At 43.6% G+C, this 19,723-nt stretch overlaps 3 protein-coding genes across 4 annotated transcripts; 1 reads left to right on the top strand and 2 right to left on the bottom strand.

The window, feature by feature from the left end:
• Positions 1 to 7: 7 nt before the first annotated feature.
• On the bottom strand, positions 8 to 4,569 carry ddx55 (DEAD (Asp-Glu-Ala-Asp) box polypeptide 55). Its single transcript, XM_029692016.1, has 13 exons — positions 4,402 to 4,569; positions 4,212 to 4,262; positions 3,981 to 4,067; positions 3,769 to 3,860; positions 3,570 to 3,632; positions 2,983 to 3,132; positions 2,606 to 2,795; positions 2,094 to 2,176; positions 1,729 to 1,860; positions 1,443 to 1,650; positions 1,185 to 1,353; positions 764 to 1,062; positions 8 to 519 (listed from the first exon to the last, which is right to left on the bottom strand). The coding sequence occupies exons 1-13, from the start codon at positions 4,507 to 4,509 to the stop codon at positions 331 to 333; spliced, it is 1,821 nt and encodes a 606-aa protein (XP_029547876.1). The 5' UTR covers positions 4,510 to 4,569; the 3' UTR covers positions 8 to 330.
• A 159-nt stretch (positions 4,570 to 4,728) lies between these two features.
• Positions 4,729 to 8,621, bottom strand: LOC115149294 (transmembrane emp24 domain-containing protein 2). Of its 2 annotated transcripts, XM_029692019.1 has the most exons (5): positions 8,254 to 8,621; positions 7,453 to 7,645; positions 6,998 to 7,015; positions 6,536 to 6,643; positions 4,729 to 6,379 (listed from the first exon to the last, which is right to left on the bottom strand). In XM_029692019.1, exons 1-5 carry the CDS (start codon positions 8,431 to 8,433, stop codon positions 6,255 to 6,257), a joined length of 624 nt encoding a protein of 207 aa, XP_029547879.1. In that variant the 5' UTR covers positions 8,434 to 8,621; the 3' UTR covers positions 4,729 to 6,254. The 2 variants fall into 2 exon arrangements, with proteins under 2 accessions (XP_029547879.1, XP_029547880.1); XM_029692020.1 differs by lacking the exon at positions 6,998 to 7,015 and having other exon boundaries at positions 8,254 to 8,620.
• Positions 8,622 to 8,627: 6 nt separating this feature from the next.
• Positions 8,628 to 19,329, top strand: ptpn11a (protein tyrosine phosphatase non-receptor type 11a). Its single transcript, XM_029692017.1, has 16 exons — positions 8,628 to 8,902; positions 11,749 to 11,871; positions 12,144 to 12,338; positions 12,500 to 12,692; positions 12,871 to 12,990; positions 13,135 to 13,248; positions 13,688 to 13,784; positions 13,908 to 14,005; positions 14,333 to 14,491; positions 14,632 to 14,763; positions 14,870 to 15,024; positions 15,095 to 15,162; positions 15,262 to 15,413; positions 15,493 to 15,611; positions 16,143 to 16,242; positions 16,377 to 19,329. Exons 1-15 carry the CDS (start codon positions 8,889 to 8,891, stop codon positions 16,210 to 16,212), a joined length of 1,809 nt encoding a protein of 602 aa, XP_029547877.1. The 5' UTR covers positions 8,628 to 8,888; the 3' UTR covers positions 16,213 to 16,242; positions 16,377 to 19,329.
• The last annotated feature ends 394 nt before the right edge of the window (positions 19,330 to 19,723 follow it).

Raw genomic sequence — 19,723 nt, 5'->3', positions numbered from 1 at the left:
CACTGACTGGTATCAGTTTGTATCTTTATAGATTGTTAATTACAAAATATGGCGATGCACATACCTTTACACTGTATACATAACATTCCTGAAAGGCGATGTATCTCTGTGGTTCATAACGGAGTAATAGATGTAAAACAGTTAGTTCAATGGGTGGTCCTGACCTGCTCCTTAGTGTAACAGGCAGTATTTCCCCTATGGTTGTTCTGTAGGCGGGGCATAAAGGCCCCCCTAAAATAACATGTTCTGTTTTTTTCATGGTAAACAGGGCTAGGTGGGACAGCCTGACCTGCTGCTAGAACATTGGGGGAAAACACTGACAGGTGTGTTTCATTCATCCTCTCTCGCTGAGCTGGGTGGGTCCTCTGAGGGGCATGCTGCTGTCTTCCTCTGGCTCTTCGGTCCTGCTGTCACCTGTTTCTCAAAGTCCTCCTCACTGATCTGTCCCTTCTTCAATCTCTTCAGGAGACGAGTGTCTTTCAACAGCTCCTTCATGTCCTCGTCGTCCATTTCCGAGCCCTGAAGAGAACAAAGGGTTAAGTCATCTGATGTTCTACTTTTTTCTGCATATGGGCCCCGCTCCCATGTATAAAGATGTTCTGAAAGCATTTTAGGGCCCATTCCCTGGATCCAGATTAAACCTAGTCCTGGACTAAAAATGTATGTCAATGGGAAATCTCCATTTTAAGGTGCATTTTAGATCAGGACTATACTTAATCTGGGTCAGGAAAACCTCCCCTTAATTCTCTAGAAGACTAAATACCTCATCCCGGTTCCTCTTGGCAGCAGTCTTCCTCCTGCGGTCCTTCCTGTTCTTCTGTTTGGACCAGGCTTTGTTCTTATCATTGTGTCTCTTGGGGGCAGCAGCCCTTTCCTCCCTCTTCTCCTTCAGCTCAATCAGCAGCTTCTGCCTCAGCTTCTCCCGCTGCTTGTCCTTGTAGCGGATGTTGTCTGTGTCTATGGTCGTTTCTATGAAGTCAGGGAAGTTCTTCCCTTTCAGCTCGGGCATCCTGGGCATGCGGAGGAGGGCGAAGCCACGGGCCAGCGCAACAAAGTCCAGATCTGACCAATGACAGGAGGAGGATGACGTCAAACATAATTCTCCTCAGACCATAGCATAAACAAACAACACCATCATACTTGAGGGTCTGTACACAGGGAAGTTAAAAGGAATTTCTTCTCACCTTTGACCCTGAAAATGAGGCTGCACTCGTGTTTGGCGTAGGCCTGTACGGTGGAGACGAAGGCCCTCATGCCCCTGTCGAACATGGCTCTGTCTGCCAGAGCCAGGGCCTTCACCTTGGGCAGAACATCCACCACGTCACTCACTGGGGCCATCTGCTCCAGAGGACACTATCAGGAGACAGGGAGGGGCAGCTTGGTTTTAAATGCAGAGAGCATGGAAGGCAGGCAAGATGGAGAGGGAAACACACAGGGCATACCTTCTGGTTGATGGACAGGAAGGTGACGTAAGATTCCTCCATGGGGAGCAGGAAGACCATGGCGTTGCCTTGGTTACCAATACGCGCAGTCCGTCCACACCGGTGCACAAAGGCACTGGCACAACTAGGGGGGTCGTACTGCAATACCCAGTGGACTTCTGGGATATCAATGCCTCTGGCCATGACGTCAGTACACACCAGGATACCACTGAAACAACGTTACATTTCAATGCAAAGATCAAACCCATGCTCTCCTCAGCTGAGCTAACAACAAGGGGTAAAGTACCTCTTTAGGCTCCTAAACTCCGAGAAGATCTTGTTGCGTTTGTGTGTCATCTTGCCGTGGATGCAGTGGATGGTGACGCTCTTAATCAAGGCCTCCAAGGCTCGGCCAAAGTACTCTACACACGCACATGTACTGAGCGAGAGAAACAACACATTAACACACAGCTCTGACAGTGTAGTCCTCACACGCACTGAGGGAGAGAAACGCACACAGCTCTGACAGTGTAGTCCTCACACGCACTGAGGGAGAGAAACAACAAAGTCAGCAGTGTTGATGAATATAGTCGGCCATTAAGTAGAATACTAGAGGTAGCTGTAGTCATGGTGAGACACTAACATGGAGGGCTGTGTAGCCAGGATACATACCTGAAGAACACCAGCTGTTTCTCATGTTTGTGTTGTCTAAGAAACGCTACCAGACTGTTAAACTTGTCCTCCGCTCTGCAGATCTGACAAACAAGAAATGACAGAAAGTGATCAGTCATGGTTTGTCTTTTTCCCCGTGTTTGTGTCTCCACTTACAGATGGTTTATAGTCCTTGAGTAATTTTATGGCACGGGCTGGCACAGGCTGGCACAGACAGCGAAACAGATAAAGATGCTCATCATGAGGCCTCTGAGAATGTGTCTTGGAAGAATGTCTCAGACAGAGAATGTTCCGGTCATCCCATTTTGTGCACAAACTGTATTTTGATTTGAACCTTTCTTTGACTATGCAGCACTACGAGTTATTGTTGATGGTCCTCATGATAAATAATAACTTTTCAGGGTTTACATGTAGTTACATTTATTAAAATACAGTCGTGGTCCACTTTTTCCTTTGAATCTAGCATTTCCAAACCTAAACAACCCAAATCCCCAACAGTGTGTTACACTCACTGTGTAGTAGTTGCAGAGCCTGGCTGGTGTTTTCTGGGTGCAGCTGGCGGCCACGCCCTTCTCCTTCACTGTGATGCGTACAGGGTTCCTGAGACCAGCTCTCACCAGCTTTTCCAGCTCCTGAGTCTGAGTGGCTGAAAACAGACCTGTACGACGCTGCTTAGGGAGGTACCCCAGGATAACATTCAGACTGGAGAGAGAGAAAGGGAGGGAGTCAGGTACTTAAAGTGTACTGTGCTGTTGTACCTGACATCAAAGCCAATGTCCAACAGCCTGGTGATTGTACTGTACTGAATCATATAGTATTGGACATGTCCTTAATATCCAATAGTGTACTGTATTGCATAGTTGTAGTCTATTGTATTGCACTATAGTACCTGGCCTCAAAGCCCATATCCAGCAGGCGGTCAGCCTCATCCAGGACCAGGACCTCCAGAAACTTGACTGACAAGGCCAGGTCCAGACCGTCTGCCTTCCTCCTGAACATGTCCTCCAGTCGCCCCGGGGTGGCAATCAATATGTTGGCCCTGGAAAGACAACTCATTGATTAGAATAATTATCAGTTAGGGAATCCAGTCTCACTTTAAACCAAGTACAACGTATAAAGGCTTTATATAGCATACATAAAGGATTCATAAGCACTACATAAATGCTTCACAAATCACCTATAAGTGTGTGTCACTCTATAAAGGGTGACATAACCATATCTAATGTAGGGTGAATTGCCACCAAATGTGACATAACGCTTAATGTTTATACATAAGCTTATAGATTGTTTGTGAAGCGCTTATGAAGCATTTATGTATGCTATGTAAGGCCTTTAAGTTGTACTTAATTTAAAGTGGGGCTGGAAATCCTTTTATACCTTTACAGGCTTGCTGTATGGCATCAGATCTGGACATAAAAACACATGGCACAAAAAAGCTCCCATCTTTGTGTGAGATCAGAGGAAGAGCATATTTACCCCTGTTCCTTAAACTTCTCCACATCCTCAATGGGGTTGCTCCCTCCGATCAACAGAATCTGTCTGAAAGAGGAAGAGTTCAGGTCATAACAGGATTACAATAAGAGTCTTGGAACAATTAACATTTTACATCTGGAACAGAGCTTGCTGAACTGTGTTCGTGTCTCTGGTTTTATCTCTCCGCTGGGTGTCCCCCTACCTGAACTGAGGGAACTTCTGGAGGAACTGGCCCATCACCTCACTGATCTGCAGGGCCAGCTCTCTGGTCGGCGTGACGATCAGAGCACCAACCTGTGAAACATAACGTCTCACAGTTTAATACTGTATGTCAAAATGAGTCACAACCATACACATATACTCAAACGGTAACCATTGCAATAAGTCTAAGAAACTGAATAACCCAAACCTTACCTGCATTTTCTTCAATTTGTCCTCTCGCTTTATAAGTATCTCTATGATGGGAATCACGAAGGCCAGTGTCTTTCCACTGCCAGTCACCTGCAACAGCAACGAGAAGATGTGTTGCTTAGACATTTCTCCCTCCAATAGTAAGCTACCTATGCAATCTGGTTCTGGAGAAATGCAGTACCCAAAACATCCGAGTTATATGGTAAACAATAATGTGTGTCAAGTAATACTTACAGCCTCGGCAGCCACATCTTTATTTCGCATAAACAGTGGAATACAGGCAGACTGGAATATAAAAATATTGAAATTATTATTGTGGAGGTTGAATTAGAGGAGCTAACGTTAGTTAACTAGCTTGTTAGCATAGCTAGCTAGCTATGGCATGTGAGTGAAATAAACGAAAACTGTAAAGAAATGTTAATACCTGAACTGGTGTCATATGTGTAAATCCAAGCTCATTGAGAGTTTGCGTAATACCGTCGTTAAGTTTAACGGGTAAACTATCCCATTTTCCTTCAGTTGTGTTGTCCATGTTGGAAATGCAGCCACAATCCACGCTGTACCGACTTCCTGTACATCGATGTTTACAGTCCGTCTGGAAATCGGAAGCACTGTACATATTTGTACCGCCAGCGCCAGTTCATTATTCTGAATAATTTCCGTGCTCTTTAGACCACAATATTTGTAAAATATATACTTTTTTACCAATAAATAATACATGTCAAGACAAACAAAAAGAAACCAAACAGCATTTTTAAAGAATATTGTATTTGTTTTATTAAACCTGGATCCACAGACAAGCATATTTCTTTACATGCTGCAGAACTTCATTGATGACGTTCAGGAGTGACGTGACCTAATTTCTCCTCAGTAGTCACTCCAGTCTCACGTGACAGTTATAGCTGAGCTTATCAGAACATGTAAAGTACAAAACTAAGGCATATTCAGTAAGACACAACATTTATGGTGTTTCAAATAGATTATAGACAGGATAGGCCTCCAATTAATCATCTAGTCATGTCCTTATACATCGAACATACCAATGTTCTGAATGTTGCACCACACTGAATATGCTGCAGAAGAAAAAAAAAACAGCTTACTGCCACATAAAGTATAGCCCCCAACCTTCCCCACCCCAAATTACAACCAGTCCCCACAAAATGTTGAAGCAACTACCTCACCTCGACAATCATTATATAGTTTCAGCCCCCTGCCAACATTCAATATAATCTATTACAGTGTTCTTCATTCCTGATTCTAGGCAAATACAGGGGTCCGGGGCTTTGTGCCAGCCCAGCTCTAACACACCTGAATCATCTAATCCAGGGTTAAATTAATAATTGATTAGTTGCAACAGGTGTGAGTGATGGGCTACAATAAACCCTGCACACCCAGTGGCTCCCCAGGGTCAGGTTTGAGTAAATGCTGACCTACTATAACCCATCTGTGGTAAAATGGGAGTATACAGGTTTTCCCTGCACTGCTCATGTACACATTCAGAAGGATTTTTTGTCATGGATCTATGACTCAAAAGCAACAAGAGCAAAAACATCTGCTTCCCAGACAATACAACTCCTTCAGATATTCAGGGATATTTAGCAGGATGCAACATTCAGAAAGTTGCAGTATAGAGAGTGAACACAATTCTTTATTCTACATAACAGAAAAGCATGTCGCTTCTGCACAATACATTTCTACACGAACGTTCTGTGATATTTCACTCTCCTGAACAAGCCCCAAGTGTCTCACCTTGAGCTGATGCATACTTTATATAACTAGTTGGTCATATCAATTACAAAGGGGTCCAAAAAATGGGTCAAATAAGGGACACACTGTTGCATAAACATCAGTGTGCATCTCTCAAATGCCGGTCCTGGTTTTATTACTTTATACATCCCATCCACTGACTAGAGACAGACAGACAACCTCCCTGGCTAGTGCTTGCTGTTGACCAAGCTGGGTGGAGTAATCCATAACAAATCATTTGCTTACGCAGTGATGAGAAAATAAATCAAACTTGACATCATCAACCCTATGATCTTTGAAAGGTCTAGAGTCCAAAACAGATACAACAGTAACAAGCACATGAAGATGGAAATAACAAAAGGGGTAACAGGGTAAAACATTATTATTATTTTTTAAATAATAGGGATCCAATTTGTACTCAGACTTTTAATGAAATCTGGCAAGAGTGTCATTTCCAAGGAGTGACTGTTTCGCTGTCTCTGTGTTGAAATAACAGTGCAACAGGAAGTCACAGGGGGAAGGTTTGAGGTGTTACACAACTCGGCGCACTTCGAAAAACCTCTTCAGGTAGTAGATCTGTCCCAGAGTCATGGCCACCAGAACCAGGGCTTCGAAGAACGACCAGAGAACCACCCTGCTGTTCGTGTTGTCATTGACTGGATGGAAAGAAAACAGAAAACAATGACTAATAAGTTCAAGACGGGCTGTCAGCACTAAACACTGCAGTACATACAACAATTAAGTTAACAGGTTCTTAACTACAGTCTATTCTGACACCATTTTATTTAATGTGCGGCGTGTGTGTAACTCACTGGCTCTGTGTATCCTTTCCCGGACCTCCATGTACTCCTGTTCATGCTTGACGGCCGTCATGGCAACCGCCAGCTCGTTGATCATCTCCTCCAGCTTGTTCTGGTGAGCTGGAACAGAACACACAACCAATCAATTAGGATCATTGTAGAATCCACAACATTCTAGTGAAAATTACATGCATATTACAGTAAAAAATAAAGACAACTTCAAGACAAAGTTGTGCTTTGTCATATAAAACACTCTACAAAACATTACTAGTTCTATGTCTTAGATGTCTCAAATCATGCACACAACATATTCCTGCATCTATAAATTGTGAGGGGTGATTCCAGGCAACATATACTAATGTAACTAAGTTGTGATTTGTGAACATTAGATTGCACTGGAAAACTCATTCAACTTAGGTTAGAGGAAACCGAATGCATTTGGGCAAACAGTTCCAGGCGAGGCGAGAACCCTACCATCCCAACTCTCTCCACCTGGGTGAAGCGAAAGCCAGTCAAACCCAGTCAAAAGGATGAAGAGAAAGAGACAATAGGACCATAAAGAAAAGAGGAATAGTATGTGAAAACAGAAATGTGATCATCCGTTATAGCAATTGGCAAATATGAATAGAGCTTAAAAGTAGATTTAGCGATATGATGTGGATTCAGAAAAAGTAAACAGCATAGTAGGTAAATCTCCGCAACAACTAAGAGCATTGAAGCGCAAAGCTCAACTTCTCTGCTGTTTTGGTGCCCTGGCTACCACGCTGTCACCAGCAGGAAGCGAACCTGTGCACATGCGCAGATACTGTGTGTGACCATGTGAAAACAAAGTCATACATCTCGCTCATCTCAATATCTGCAGTGCAGCTCATGGCAGCGTCATTTCACTGAGTCTGCCTTTCATTCGCACATACACAACTAAAGCCTACCTTCCGTCTCCATGTCCTGTCCCTTCGGTGCCTCTCCGATGTCGATGGTGAACATGACGATCTTGGGTGTCATGGTGGACATCTTGTTGCTGAAGCAGAACTTGTAGGTCCCATCCATGTGAGCTGCCACGGAGTACTTTCCACTGGACTCTCGATCTCCTTTGTAGATCTGCTTGCCATCAGGTCCTGTTATCTACATAGTAGACAAAATCATACATATATTATCCAACTCATGTTGAAACAGTTGTGGTGTGCTAGACAAAAAAAATTGTCTGGACCGTTGTTGCAATATATTTCATTCAGTGGTTGGTGGATTGGGGCAGTCTGCACCACAGTTGTGAAATCCCTTAAAAATATGGATCTTATTTTCATTACTACAATTCTCAACTATATGGTGGTGAATACATAATGTGGTGGAGCAGTACTTATAGTCAGCTGTCAAACAAATGTGGATGACCTGTTTCTCAAGTTGTGACACTGACAGCTGTTAGGAATAGCAGCGAGTAGTTAGCTAACTTAAAACTTCCTGTATCACTAATCGGGACAGATAAGTAAAATCAAGAGGCGAACTGGCTAGTTAGTTAGCTACCAACTAAGCTAATATAATTGATCATAACCAGCAGTGGGTTAACTTTAAACTACAAAGAACATAAATTAAACTATACAAAATGGCATGCATGTTGGCTTGTGACTAGCAATTAAGCTAACTGGCTAGCTACAATAGCCATCTCGCTAGCCACTCCCCACCACCTTTGCACAAAGCAAACCAAATCAATCACAAAAGCACAAATACCATCTCACCTCAACGTCAATGTCCAAAAAGCCCCCCTCAGCAACTTCAAACATTAGGCCCATCTTGGTTCCCGAGTTAACCCGCTCATGGAAGCACTCATCTGCATGAGCGTCTATACTAACGAAGTAGCCGGACGCTGTGGCAGACATGAACCCAAGAAGAACAACGATCTCTGAAGCAGTGAACATGCTTAGATTTCAGCTAGCGTTACGTTACAATTGTAGATTCTCTGTGTACCAGCGATTTCAAATATCCCCTAAAACTGCACATGTATCGCAGCAGGAGGCTCAGAACAAGCACAAATGATTGAGGATATTTTGTAAACTTCTTAGCTAGCTTCGGCGAGATTGCCACGTAAGGATTTAAACGGGAAAAAGCGAGGGTCAAACTTAGTCAGCGCTATGCGATTGAAAAAAAAAAATAAAAGTGTCGCATGTCTGGTGACGTTTCAACAATCGACTCGCTCTCTGAAGTCTCCGGGCTGAGGCCTATGGACTTTTTGTTGTTGTAAAAAATTCCAATCGAAACATTTTCCCGTTTTGAGCGGAGTCTGGACCTTATGAGGCATTTTTGCTGGGAGTAGACTGAGGAAGAAACGCACAATAGTTGGAAAAGCCAGCGCGAGGAAACAAGGATTGAAAAAATGACATCTCGGAGGTAAGGACTGATCATGGAAAGCAATCTGATGGAAACTAGGTAGCCAACTAACAAGCCTGTCAGCTAACATTAGCCTAGAACTGTTTACATTTTCAAGATAATCCCAATGATGATGATGATGAATGTATGTGATCGTCAGTTAACGACCTAAAACAAGTCGTATTTGACAAGGATGTGCCTTGTCGGTGTTTTGGAGCCAGCAACATTACGGTAACTAGTATGTGGTAACGTTAGTTAGTTAACTAGGTTCTTTATTGGGCAATGGGCATCCGTGAAATTGAAGCCCACAATGCAGTTACCTTTGCATTCTGTGTGTGAGCTATTCACAAGCTATCTGCCCATAACATTTTTGGAGACGTGTTTAGTTATAAATTATAAATATTAATGCTTAGCTAACAATTGCAAACAAGAAAATCTAGCTAACTAGCTACCATTGGGGGACCTAGCTGTCAGTTCCAGCTGAGAAGCCAAGGGGGTTCAATGCATCTGGTTCAGTTTGGACGACAGGCTTGTATGCTCTTTGGAAAGATGCCAACCTCAATATACTCAGTGAATGGATACATACTTCAATTGTTCAATGTCAATCACTGTACACGTGATTTTTCCTGATTAAATCAGGATTTCCTGATAATTCTCACATCATCCTTTAGTCGTACATAATTGATTTTGACACTCCCCCACATCAATATCTTCTTTATCCTGATTTGCATTGTTGTGCTCATGACATCTGAGTACAAGTTATACAGCTGTACTATTGAGAGCATCTTGTCTGGCTGCATCTCTGCTTGGTATGGCAATAGCCCCGCCCTCAATCGCTTGGCGCTACAGAGGGTGGTGCGGACAGCAAGGGAACCTCACTGGGGCTGAGCTCCCTTCTTCTGTGGGGTTTATCGGCGGATGGCATCCAACGTTATGGTACATTACCGCCACCTACTGTACTGGAGTGTGGGCCAGAGACAGGGAGAACTAAATCCTACTTGCCAGCCCTGTTGCTCTTAAAAAAAAGAACACAGTATTTGACACTATATCTAATGACGTTCTACTCCATATACTCTAAACTAATTTCCTGTATCCCCTTCTCCCTCATATTAGATCTGACTCTCTTTCCCTTGGATGCTGCCCACACGGTAGCGGTACATGCTCCACAGTCTTCCTGGCAATAATCACACTTTCCTGTTGGATGCTTTCCTATCACATTTAGGACGTATTCACCAGGCTGTGTCCCAGCCTTAATCTTGTAATAATAGCATCCTCTCGTCACTCCCTGCTGACCTCCCCGAATTTCCTCTGTACTTGAAATAAATGCCTGCTCTAAGTAGCTCTATTCCACTGCTCCTTGCCATCACTGCACCATCATTGTCCATATCAGGCTTTTTGCCTCTGCCTTGCTCATTGAAACTATAACATTAACAATTCTAAGTGCTTGGTTAGCCAGTACATCAACTGCCTCGTTCCCCTCCACCCCCACATGGGCTGGGACCCAAGTAAATATGATCTGTAACCCATCTGTCTAATCCTGCCATGGGTTTGTGGCTGAGTTCCCTCCCATCCAGGACCTCTATATCAGGCGGTGTGAAAGGAAGGCTGGAAAATTGTTAAAGACTCCAACAACCCAAGCCATAGACTGTTCTTTCTGCTTCCGCGCGGTACCGGCGCATCAAGTCTGACACAACAGGGTCCTGAACAGCGTCTATCCCCACGTCATAAGACTGCTAAATAGCTAACAAAATTGCTACATGGACTATCCAGGTTGAACTTTTGCATTTTATTATAGTAATTTTTTGTTGTTGTTGCATTGTCTCTATGCACACTCACAGGGCCCTACACACCAATACTCCAACACACATACAGTGCATTCGGAAAGTATTCAGACCCCTTGACTTTTTCCACATTGATGAGAAATAAGGTTGTAATGTAACAATCACACAATACCTGAGCACCTGAGCTACATTTCCAGTCTCATAACAAAGGGTCTGAGTACTTATGTAAATATTTATTTTTTATACATTTACAAACAGTTCTAAAAATCAGATTTCACTTTCTCATTAAGGTGGTATTGTGTGTAGATTGATGAGGATTTTTTTAAATTCATTTTGGAATAAGGCTGTAACGTAACAACGTGGAGAAAGGGAAGGTGTCTGAATACTTTCTGAATGCACTGTACAAACACTCCATTTTCTCACACACACATAATATGCACATACATTTATACTGGCTCTACACACACACATAATATGCACATACATTTATACTGGCTCGACACACACTCGCATATAATCCTCAAATATCATCTGCTACTGTGTTTATCATATATCCTGATGCCTAGTTACCTTACCGTCCAGTTTCCCTGTATTCTATGCTTGCTTACTTTATCATGTTCTTCTTGTTATTACCAAAACAAAATGGTGTGTTTTTGTTCTACCTTGTTATTTTTAGTTTTACATTGTTATTGATTGTTGGAGGTTACAAGATAGGAATTTCACTGTACTTTTGCTTGTGACATTAAAAGTTGAAACTGCACACTGTTATATTCAGGCCACAAATGTTCTCTAGGCAGCCAGTGATCTCTGTGATGTATGACTGCTTGTTATCTCCCAGAGGGTAAGGTCTTGAACCAAGTTGGGAAGATGACTCACTGGCGTTTACAATAGAGTTATGATGAAGTTAAAATGAAACTATAGACAGGACAAGGACAGCTACCTTGTTGTGAAAGCTGGTAATGGGTGTAGTGTGGTCCATGAATCTGTCGTGGCTAGAAATGTTTATTTTGTTTTTAAGCTGTGTAGCCTATTTCTCCAAATGCACTTAGCTAGCTAGTTGACCTGTGATGATGATGTGGTGTTTAGGTGGTTCCACCCCAACATCACAGGGGTGGAGGCTGAGAACCTGCTGTTAACCCGGGGGGTGGACGGGAGCTTCCTGGCCCGACCCAGCAAGAGCAACCCTGGAGACTTCACCCTCTCTGTCAGGTGAGTTACTGTAGCACCAGACACAGGAGCTACCGTAGGCTGGGTTGACATTTTAGGAATAAATATCTGTGTGGCCTATTTAGTTTAGTCAGGCTGACAGCATACAAGAGAACACTCCCAATTTCTACTCTACCATTTCCCTTTATTATAATTGATTAGGCCAACTGAAGAGAATAGTCCACCACGGCCTGGGTACCAGACTGTTTCAGCTTTAGATGACGGCTGTGTTGTAATATTTCCTTTTTCTCTCAACCCTGTGTTCCCCTGGGCAGGCGGAACGGAGCGGTTACCCACATTAAGATCCAGAACACAGGGGATTACTATGACCTGTACGGGGGGGAGAAGTTCGCCACCCTGGCTGAGCTGGTTCAGTACTACATGGAGCACCACGGCCAACTCAAGGAGAAGAACGGCGATGTCATCGAGCTCAAATACCCCCTCAACTGTGCTGACCCCACCTCTGAGAGGTGAGCTCTGACGCTGAAACAACACGGGTGTTTGTCTCTGCTTGTCTGTGTGTGTACGTCTAGCCTGAGTGTCAGTCCATCTCTGCTTTAGCCACCAAGCCAAAAAATGCTCTGGATATGTCAGTAGAGTTCTATAAAGTGTGTGTGTGTGTGTGTCCCAGGTGGTTCCATGGTCACCTGTCAGGCCGGGAGGCTGAGAAGCTGCTGACAGAGAAGGGAAAGAACGGTAGTTTCCTGGTCAGAGAGAGCCAGAGCCACCCTGGAGACTTCGTTCTGTCCGTCCGCACCGGCGACGACAAGACAGACAGCAGCGACAACAAGCCCAAGGTGACACATGTCATGATCCGCTGCCAGGTAAAGGATTATTACCTTTTGTTCCCTGCCTGCCTCCCTCCCTCCCTCCCTCCCTCTCTCCCTCGAGCTAAAGATGTGGCTTATGACCACAGATACACTACATGATATTTAAAATGGTCAAAGAGCCTCTCGTGTATCTCTGTGGGTGAAGTGACTGTCCACATTGTGTGTTTCTCAGCATGACCTAAAGTATGACGTGGGTGGAGGAGAGAAGTTTGACTCTCTGACAGACCTGGTGGAGCACTATAAGAAGAACCCCATGGTGGAGACACTGGGCACGGTGCTACAACTCAAACAGGTCGCTCTTCAGCCTGCTGTCTCTCTGTCAGAAAGCTACATATCATTCCCCTGATCTTGATCATTTATGTCCTTTTTGTCTTTCAGAAGCTTTAATAATCCATAGATTTCTTGTGTTTCTAAACTTGTATGCGTCGTTCCCCAGCCCCTGAACACCACGCGTATCAACGCAGCAGAGATAGAGAGCAGAGTGAGAGAGCTCAGTAAACTGGCCGAGGCCACGGACAAGGTCAAACAGGGCTTCTGGGAAGAGTTTGAGGTAAGAGACTCGCCATTGCGTTTCAAAATAAGTATTTCATGTAGTGTTGTTCTTATGTCAGGAAAAGTGTATATATATATTTTTTATATATACCGTTGTACATCCTCAAGCTACATTCTCACATGTCATCTGTCTGTCCCCTGATAACCTAGCCACGCTCCACATCTGAATTATTGAAATAGATTTAAAGCAATACGTTGAGGATACATTTTAAAGGGATACTTTGGGATTTTGGCAATGATGCCCTTTATCTACTTTCACAGAGTCAGATGAACTCATGGATACAGTTTTTATGTCTCCGTGTGCAGCTTGAAGGAAGTTGCTACCTAGCGCAATTGCTAACTAGCATTAGCGTAATGACTGGAGGTGCTAGCAGATACCCATAGACTTTTTTTTTTTTTTTTTTTAACAAGTATCCCTTTTCCTTTGTCCCGCCCAGACGTTGCAGCAGCAGGAGTGTAAGCTTCTCTACAGCCGTAAGGAGGGGCAGAGAGCTGAAAACAAGAACAAGAACCGATACAAGAACATCCTGCCCTGTGAGAGAACACACGCATCCTGCCCTATCAAATATCACGACTGACTGACCACCCTGTTGCAGTATGCAGAGCCTGGATATTAGTTTGATTTGAATCATGACTGTTCTCTCTTTCCCTCTCTAGTTGATCACACTCGTGTGGTGCTGAATGATGGGGATGGATCTGAGCCTGGCTCGGACTATATTAACGCCAATCTCATCATGGTAGTAACTGACATCATGGTAAACTCACTTCATTCTCAGGACACACACACCTGTCACACACACACTATGGTATCGAAATGACCTCACGGTGAACTCCACACACTTACGTTCAGCTCTATTTCAAGCACAATCTGCAATTTCCTGTATGTGACAGCTCTACAAAATACAAATGAATAGCAAGCTTACTGTTTGTGCCTTGTCTTTTGCTTTTCATTCATTCATTGTGTGACATGGACTACTAAGACGATCGCTGTATGTTACTTCGTTTGCATTGCACAAGTCTGCTTTCCTCTACACACTACTACATCCAGCGCCTGTCTGTGGAACTGTGTTCTTTCTCTCTAGCCGGAGTTGGAGTGGAAGTGTAACAGCACCAAGCTGAAGAAGTCGTACATCGCCACGCAGGGCTGTCTACAGAACACCATCAGTGACTTCTGGAGGATGGTCTTCCAGGAGAACTCCCGGGTCATCGTCATGACTACCAAGGAGGTGGAGAGGGGAAAGGTAACTGGCTGCTGTTGTGGCTCTTCATTTCAAGCATCTCTGAAAACCAGGAGAGCTTCTTCATCGTTTCAGTGTGAACTGCTGCTGTGGCTTTGGGGCAGAAGTATGCACGTCAATTGAGATACTTTGTCTCCCCACAGAGTAAGTGTGTGAAGTACTGGCCAGACATGTCGTCTCTGAAGGAGTATGGAATTATGCGTGTCCGCAACGTCAAAGAGACGTCTGCTCACGACTACATCCTACGAGAACTCAAACTGTCCAAGGTTGGACAGGTAAGAGGAGGGACTGTTAAATAAAACATTTTTATTTTTTTATTTAAAGTGTGTCCTTAGCTGTGTGTGTGTGAGCCAGCGTGCTACTTCAAAATGTGTGTTTCAGGGTAACACAGAGCGGACAGTGTGGCAGTACCATTTCAGAGCGTGGCCGGACCATGGTGTCCCTACAGACCCCGGTGGTGTTCTGGACTTCCTAGAGGAGGTCAACCTCAAACAGGAGAGCATTCTAGAGGCTGGACCTATAGTGGTGCACTGCAGGTACACAGACAGACAGACAGACAGACAGACAGGTGTACTGTTGCCCCTCTAATTCCCTCTCTCTCTCCAGTGCTGGTATCGGACGGACAGGAACTTTCATAGTGATTGACATCCTCATTGACGTCATCAGGGAAAAAGGTGAGTGCAAATACTTCATCTATTTATGCTACCTGAGATTGTTTCCATAAAGAAAGCTTCTGCCTTGTTCAGACCCGTAGACTAACCTCTTCTCTGTAGGAGTGGACTGTGACATAGACGTTCCTAAGAGCATCCAGATGGTTCGTTCCCAGCGGTCTGGGATGGTTCAGACCGAGGCCCAGTACAGGTTCATCTACATGGCAGTCCAGCACTACATAGAGACACTGCAGAGACGCATAGAGGAGGAACAGGTGTGTGTGTGTGTGTGTGTGTGTTCCGTGTGTGTGCGTGAAAGTCTTTCTCTAACATCCTTCCTCCTCTCTCTAACAGAAGAGCAAGATAAAGGGGAGGGAGTACACCAACATTAAGTATTCTCTGTCTGACCTGACGGGGGGAGACCAGCTGCAGAGCCCTCTGCCTCCCTGCACCCCCAGCCCCACCTGTGCAGAGTGAGTACCTACCAACTAGCAGCTACTACACAGAGTATAAAACAAGAACACCTGCTCTTTCCATCACATAGACTGACCAGATGAATCCAGTTGAAAGCTATGATCCCTTATTGATGTCACTTGTTAAATATTTAGGTGGCTTTGAACAGGGTATGACAGTAGGTGTCAGGTGCACCAGTTTATGTCAAGAACTGCAACGCTGCTGGGTTTTTCATGCTCAACAGTTTCCTGTGTGTATCAAGAATGGTCCACCAGCCAAAGGACATCCAGCCAACTTGACAACTGTGGGAAGCATTGTAGTCTACAGGCGCCAGCATCCCTGTTGGACACTTTCAACACCTTGTTGTGTCCATGCTCCAATAAATGGTGGATGTTATGAGGACAAAAGGGGGGTGCAACTCAATATTAGGAAGGTGTTCCTAATGTGTTGTATAATCAAACTAGCACTCAGCTAGTCAGTTTCAGTTGAGAAATACCTTGGCTGATGTGTTTCTCTCGTGTGTGTGTGTGTGTGTGTGTGTGTGTGTGTAGAATGAGGGAGGACTGCTCCAGAGTGTATGAGAACGTCGGTCTGATGCAGCAGCAGAAGAGCTACAGATGAGATTGCCCTTTGACCCCAACGCTGTCCCAGGTAACTACAGGAACTATGTCTTGAGTTCATGTTGTGGTTGAATCTTTTGGTACTAACTGTTATTTTTTATTTTTTGTATGTTTTTTTTGTTATTTGTAAATGACCTGACATCTCTCTCCCTTTGCCTCTCTCAGGAATTACATTTTTTTGCCAGCTGCACCTGAACGCCTGAAACGTGATCACAATTACTACAACGAAAAGAAGAAAATATAAAATTACGAAAAACTAAAATCTGAGAGAGGTCTACGAGAGAACTGAGATTAACGGAGGGTTTTTGTTCCCTCTCTCCTTCTCATCCCCCTCCCTCTCTAGGAACAGTAGCTGTCTCGTCCCCTTATAAACCACTGTGAATATCTGGAGAGCCCTAACGAGCTTAATAACAAGCCTAAACCCCTAAACTAAAGCTCAGCCTGAGTTTAGACCTGTCTCAGACCAGACCCAGGCTGAGACTAGCAGCACTCTGCTCACCAGAGGGAGAACAACCTAGCTAACCTGTTCTGTTTGTCTTTGTTCCACTCTCTCTCCCTTTTTTGCCATGAATTATTGTCTTTTTTCTTATTAACCAAAGGAAAGAAACACGTAGCTAGTTTGTTTTGGGAGCTAGTGAGACGAGTGAGCCCTTCTCAGAGTTGAGAGAAAAAAGGCCTGTGCCAAAAAACAAAAATGGTTTCATCCAACGTCTCAGCCAATCAGTGGTTTCCCTCTGCCCGGCTAAACCATTTTCTGAGAAAAAAGGGATATTTTCAGTGATTAATATTAAGTGTCATGTTTTCTGTTACTGAAGGAAGAATTCTGGGTATTGTAGTCTCAACTTCCCAGTGGATTACTATTCAGTATGTTGGGGAGGATATTGGTTTTGCCTTTTTAAAGACATTTTATAATTTTTTTTAATTTTTTATTTCATGTTTTTGTTGACATGTTTTTTGTTGTTGCCACACTATGTAATACTGTCTCCCTTAATTACCATTCCTCACACCGATGTCCTTAACGCAGCATTCCCATAGCAAAGTAATGGCTACAGCCCAAGCCTTGTACCCTGGCTGGAGATGTTGGCTAGAACTCTGTTTCCCTGGGTGCCTTGTGGTCCCACTAAGCACTAATGTGGGGTCTGAGGGTAGTTGGTAGTTTCTGGAGGTGAGGTGGGGTAGCCTCGCCCCATACTGTATGTAAGTCCTGTTTTGACAACAAACGTTAGAAGAGTTGTCTACAGCACAGACAGTAGGGGACGAAGCAATAGGTTGGGTGCCTCCTCCCAGGCTATTCTGTGTCAAAGTTACTATGGAAACTGTTTCAGAGTTTCTGGGGTAACTTGTTCTTTATGCCAGTCCGCAGCAGGCATCGCCACTGAAGCGTGGCTGCCCGAAAAAGAAAAAAAAAGTTTAACATTTTTTAAATTTTCTAAACAAACATCATAATGATACTATTACATTTTGTGCTTCTTCTGTTCTTTTTAAAGATGAATGCCTGTTGTGTACTTTTGAAGCACCACATGAACTTAATTTTCTCTGTTTTGAGAAGCTACCGCACATTTGTTATCTCTGGCAATTTTAGTATTCATTGTTATGGTTGTCATGGAAACTACAGGCCCACTGTTGGTTGGCTGAATTTGGTCAAGGAAACACAGTTGGAGTCAGTTGCAAATTCCTTTCTTCTACATTGGTGTTACATAGTTGAATGTGCAGTTTTCAGTCTCTCCGTTTTATTATTTTGCTAGGTGCATCACATTACTTTCTCAGCCTGTTGTCCATATGGAAATAAGTGCTTATTGTCTACTACAGTATTCTGGAAAGGGTTGTTTCCAGGTTGATACAATCATTTAATATATATAATGTGTTTTGTATGTACTTTATCATGGTAACAATCTAACATATAACATTAGCTTTTTTCGCCAACACACTCCTTCCATTCTACACATGATTACTGGTTAAAGCCCTTTGTCTTTGTTTGGCATTGCACCTTATTCCCAATGTAATGCTATGCACACTTTTTGTCCAGAGCCTTATGAGGACAGAAGTATTAACCTATATAGGGAATAGGGTGCCATTTCAGATCAGCCCTTTGTGTAATGCAGTTAGGGTTGAGGAGGAAGTTGTCTTGGTCTTTAGTATGTCCACAGTTACATTCTCATTTTCCCCACTTTTTCTCAGAAGTGTTCACTCCCCCTCATGATTTAAAAACAATTGGATTGGTCGATGTAAGTTTGCCGTCCTTAGCAACGAGGGAGGACTAGAACATTCCTTTTCTCAGCCTCTCTGGGGCTCCAGGTTACCACTGATCTAGGATCAGCTGTGCTGGGAAACACTATAGATCGGTGTCTTCATCCTTTTCTTAGGTATCAGAGCAGTTGTTCTTCTGACTGGTTGGTTTGTTTGTTTCTCTGCTGGGTGGAGACCCTCTATTGACTGAGTTAGGGGATCCTTAGTATCCACTGTATGTAGTGTGTCCTTTCATTGTTGTGTGTTTGTCGAACACTAGTCTGTGGCCTGCTTCTGGTGTTTTTATGTTTCGTGGTGTGTTAGGATTTGTGTGTGTGAAAGGATGTGCGAGTGTGTCCAGAGAATACTGCTGTTTCAGCTGCCTGCTCCTCAATGCCTGGTCTTCTCTTCTGAATTCTGTTTTCCTCTGATCATGATGAAACGGCTTCATCTCTTGTTTCCTGTCTTTTTCTGTCACGTAAAGCATCTACATGCATAGATCTGTCTCCCTATGCATTATACCGTAATGTGTTGGTTATACTCTGTTTGACAAACCAGTGCTCTTCAGTCTCGCCTCCATACCTGAAAACACTTTGTCAACCCGAAAGCATAAAAAACACACTTTTTTGAACTCAATGCAAACAAACAAAACAAATTATATTTTTTAACTTGTATATTGTACATGAATATCTTGTAGAGGAGAATGTACTTACTAAACATATCTAATTGCCAATAAGATTTCCTGTCTGTGTAATAATCCAGTAGCTCTCTACCCCGTGTCATGGAGTTGGAGCTTTCTCACAAAGCTTAAGAGGTTTATCGTATTGTATTTCAATGCAGGTAACCATGGTAACTTCTTGATAACAATAATAAACGGCAAGCTCATGCCTCAGTAAACCCTCCTGTTGTTATTGGCAGATCACTCCAATGAATAGAATGACGTCACCTGATCAAAGAGTTAAAGCCCTCAAGCTTCAGTTCTGCATTTCCAAGGATGTCGGGCTTGTTTCTACAGAATCATGCAGCCAAGTTGATGAAGCCCCCTGCTGATTGGCAGCGTAGTGCTTTAATTAAAGAAACAGCACCTTGATGCTAAAACATGTTGGCTTTTAATGATAAAAAGCACTTTCCACTGATCATTTTCTCAGAGCGGCTAAATGCAGCACAGTAATGCTTACATTCATTCAGCTGTGAAAACCTGCCAGCAGTGTTGCGCAATCATTGATCTTGTGGCGTGCCCAGAACCGTGTGTGTGTGTGTGTGTGTTTGGTTTTACTATCCTTGTG

This window comes from Salmo trutta, chromosome 15, assembly GCF_901001165.1.
Source record: "Salmo trutta chromosome 15, fSalTru1.1, whole genome shotgun sequence".
In the NCBI taxonomy this organism is placed as follows: domain Eukaryota; kingdom Metazoa; phylum Chordata; class Actinopteri; order Salmoniformes; family Salmonidae; genus Salmo; species Salmo trutta.
The sequence above is the reverse complement of the archived record's forward strand: the minus strand, read 5'-3'. Positions and strand labels throughout refer to the sequence as shown.

What these genes read in the sequence shown, in the direction of transcription:
- ddx55 (XM_029692016.1), bottom strand. Translation starts at nt 4,509, where the DNA reads ATGGACAACACAACTGAAGGAAAATGGGATAGTTTACCCGTTAAACTT. An exon ending in ACAAATTGAAGAAAATGCAG is followed by an intron (nt 3,861 to 3,980) that starts GTAAGGTTTGGG and finishes TATGTTTCACAG; the next exon opens with GTTGGTGCTCTGATCGTCAC. An exon ending in TCCTGTCCATCAACCAGAAG is followed by an intron (nt 1,354 to 1,442) that starts GTATGCCCTGTG and finishes GTCTCCTGATAG; the next exon opens with TGTCCTCTGGAGCAGATGGC.
- LOC115149294 (XM_029692019.1), bottom strand. Translation starts at nt 8,433, where the DNA reads ATGTTCACTGCTTCAGAGATCGTTGTTCTTCTTGGGTTCATGTCTGCC. An exon ending in TTTTGGACATTGACGTTGAG is followed by an intron (nt 7,646 to 8,253) that starts GTGAGATGGTAT and finishes TCTACTATGTAG; the next exon opens with ATAACAGGACCTGATGGCAA. An exon ending in GGAAAGGATACACAGAGCCA is followed by an intron (nt 6,380 to 6,535) that starts GTGAGTTACACA and finishes CTTTCCATCCAG; the next exon opens with TCAATGACAACACGAACAGC.
- ptpn11a (XM_029692017.1), top strand. An exon ending in GCTGACCCCACCTCTGAGAG is followed by an intron (nt 12,339 to 12,499) that starts GTGAGCTCTGAC and finishes TGTGTGTCCCAG; the next exon opens with GTGGTTCCATGGTCACCTGT. An exon ending in TGACGTCATCAGGGAAAAAG is followed by an intron (nt 15,163 to 15,261) that starts GTGAGTGCAAAT and finishes TCTTCTCTGTAG; the next exon opens with GAGTGGACTGTGACATAGAC.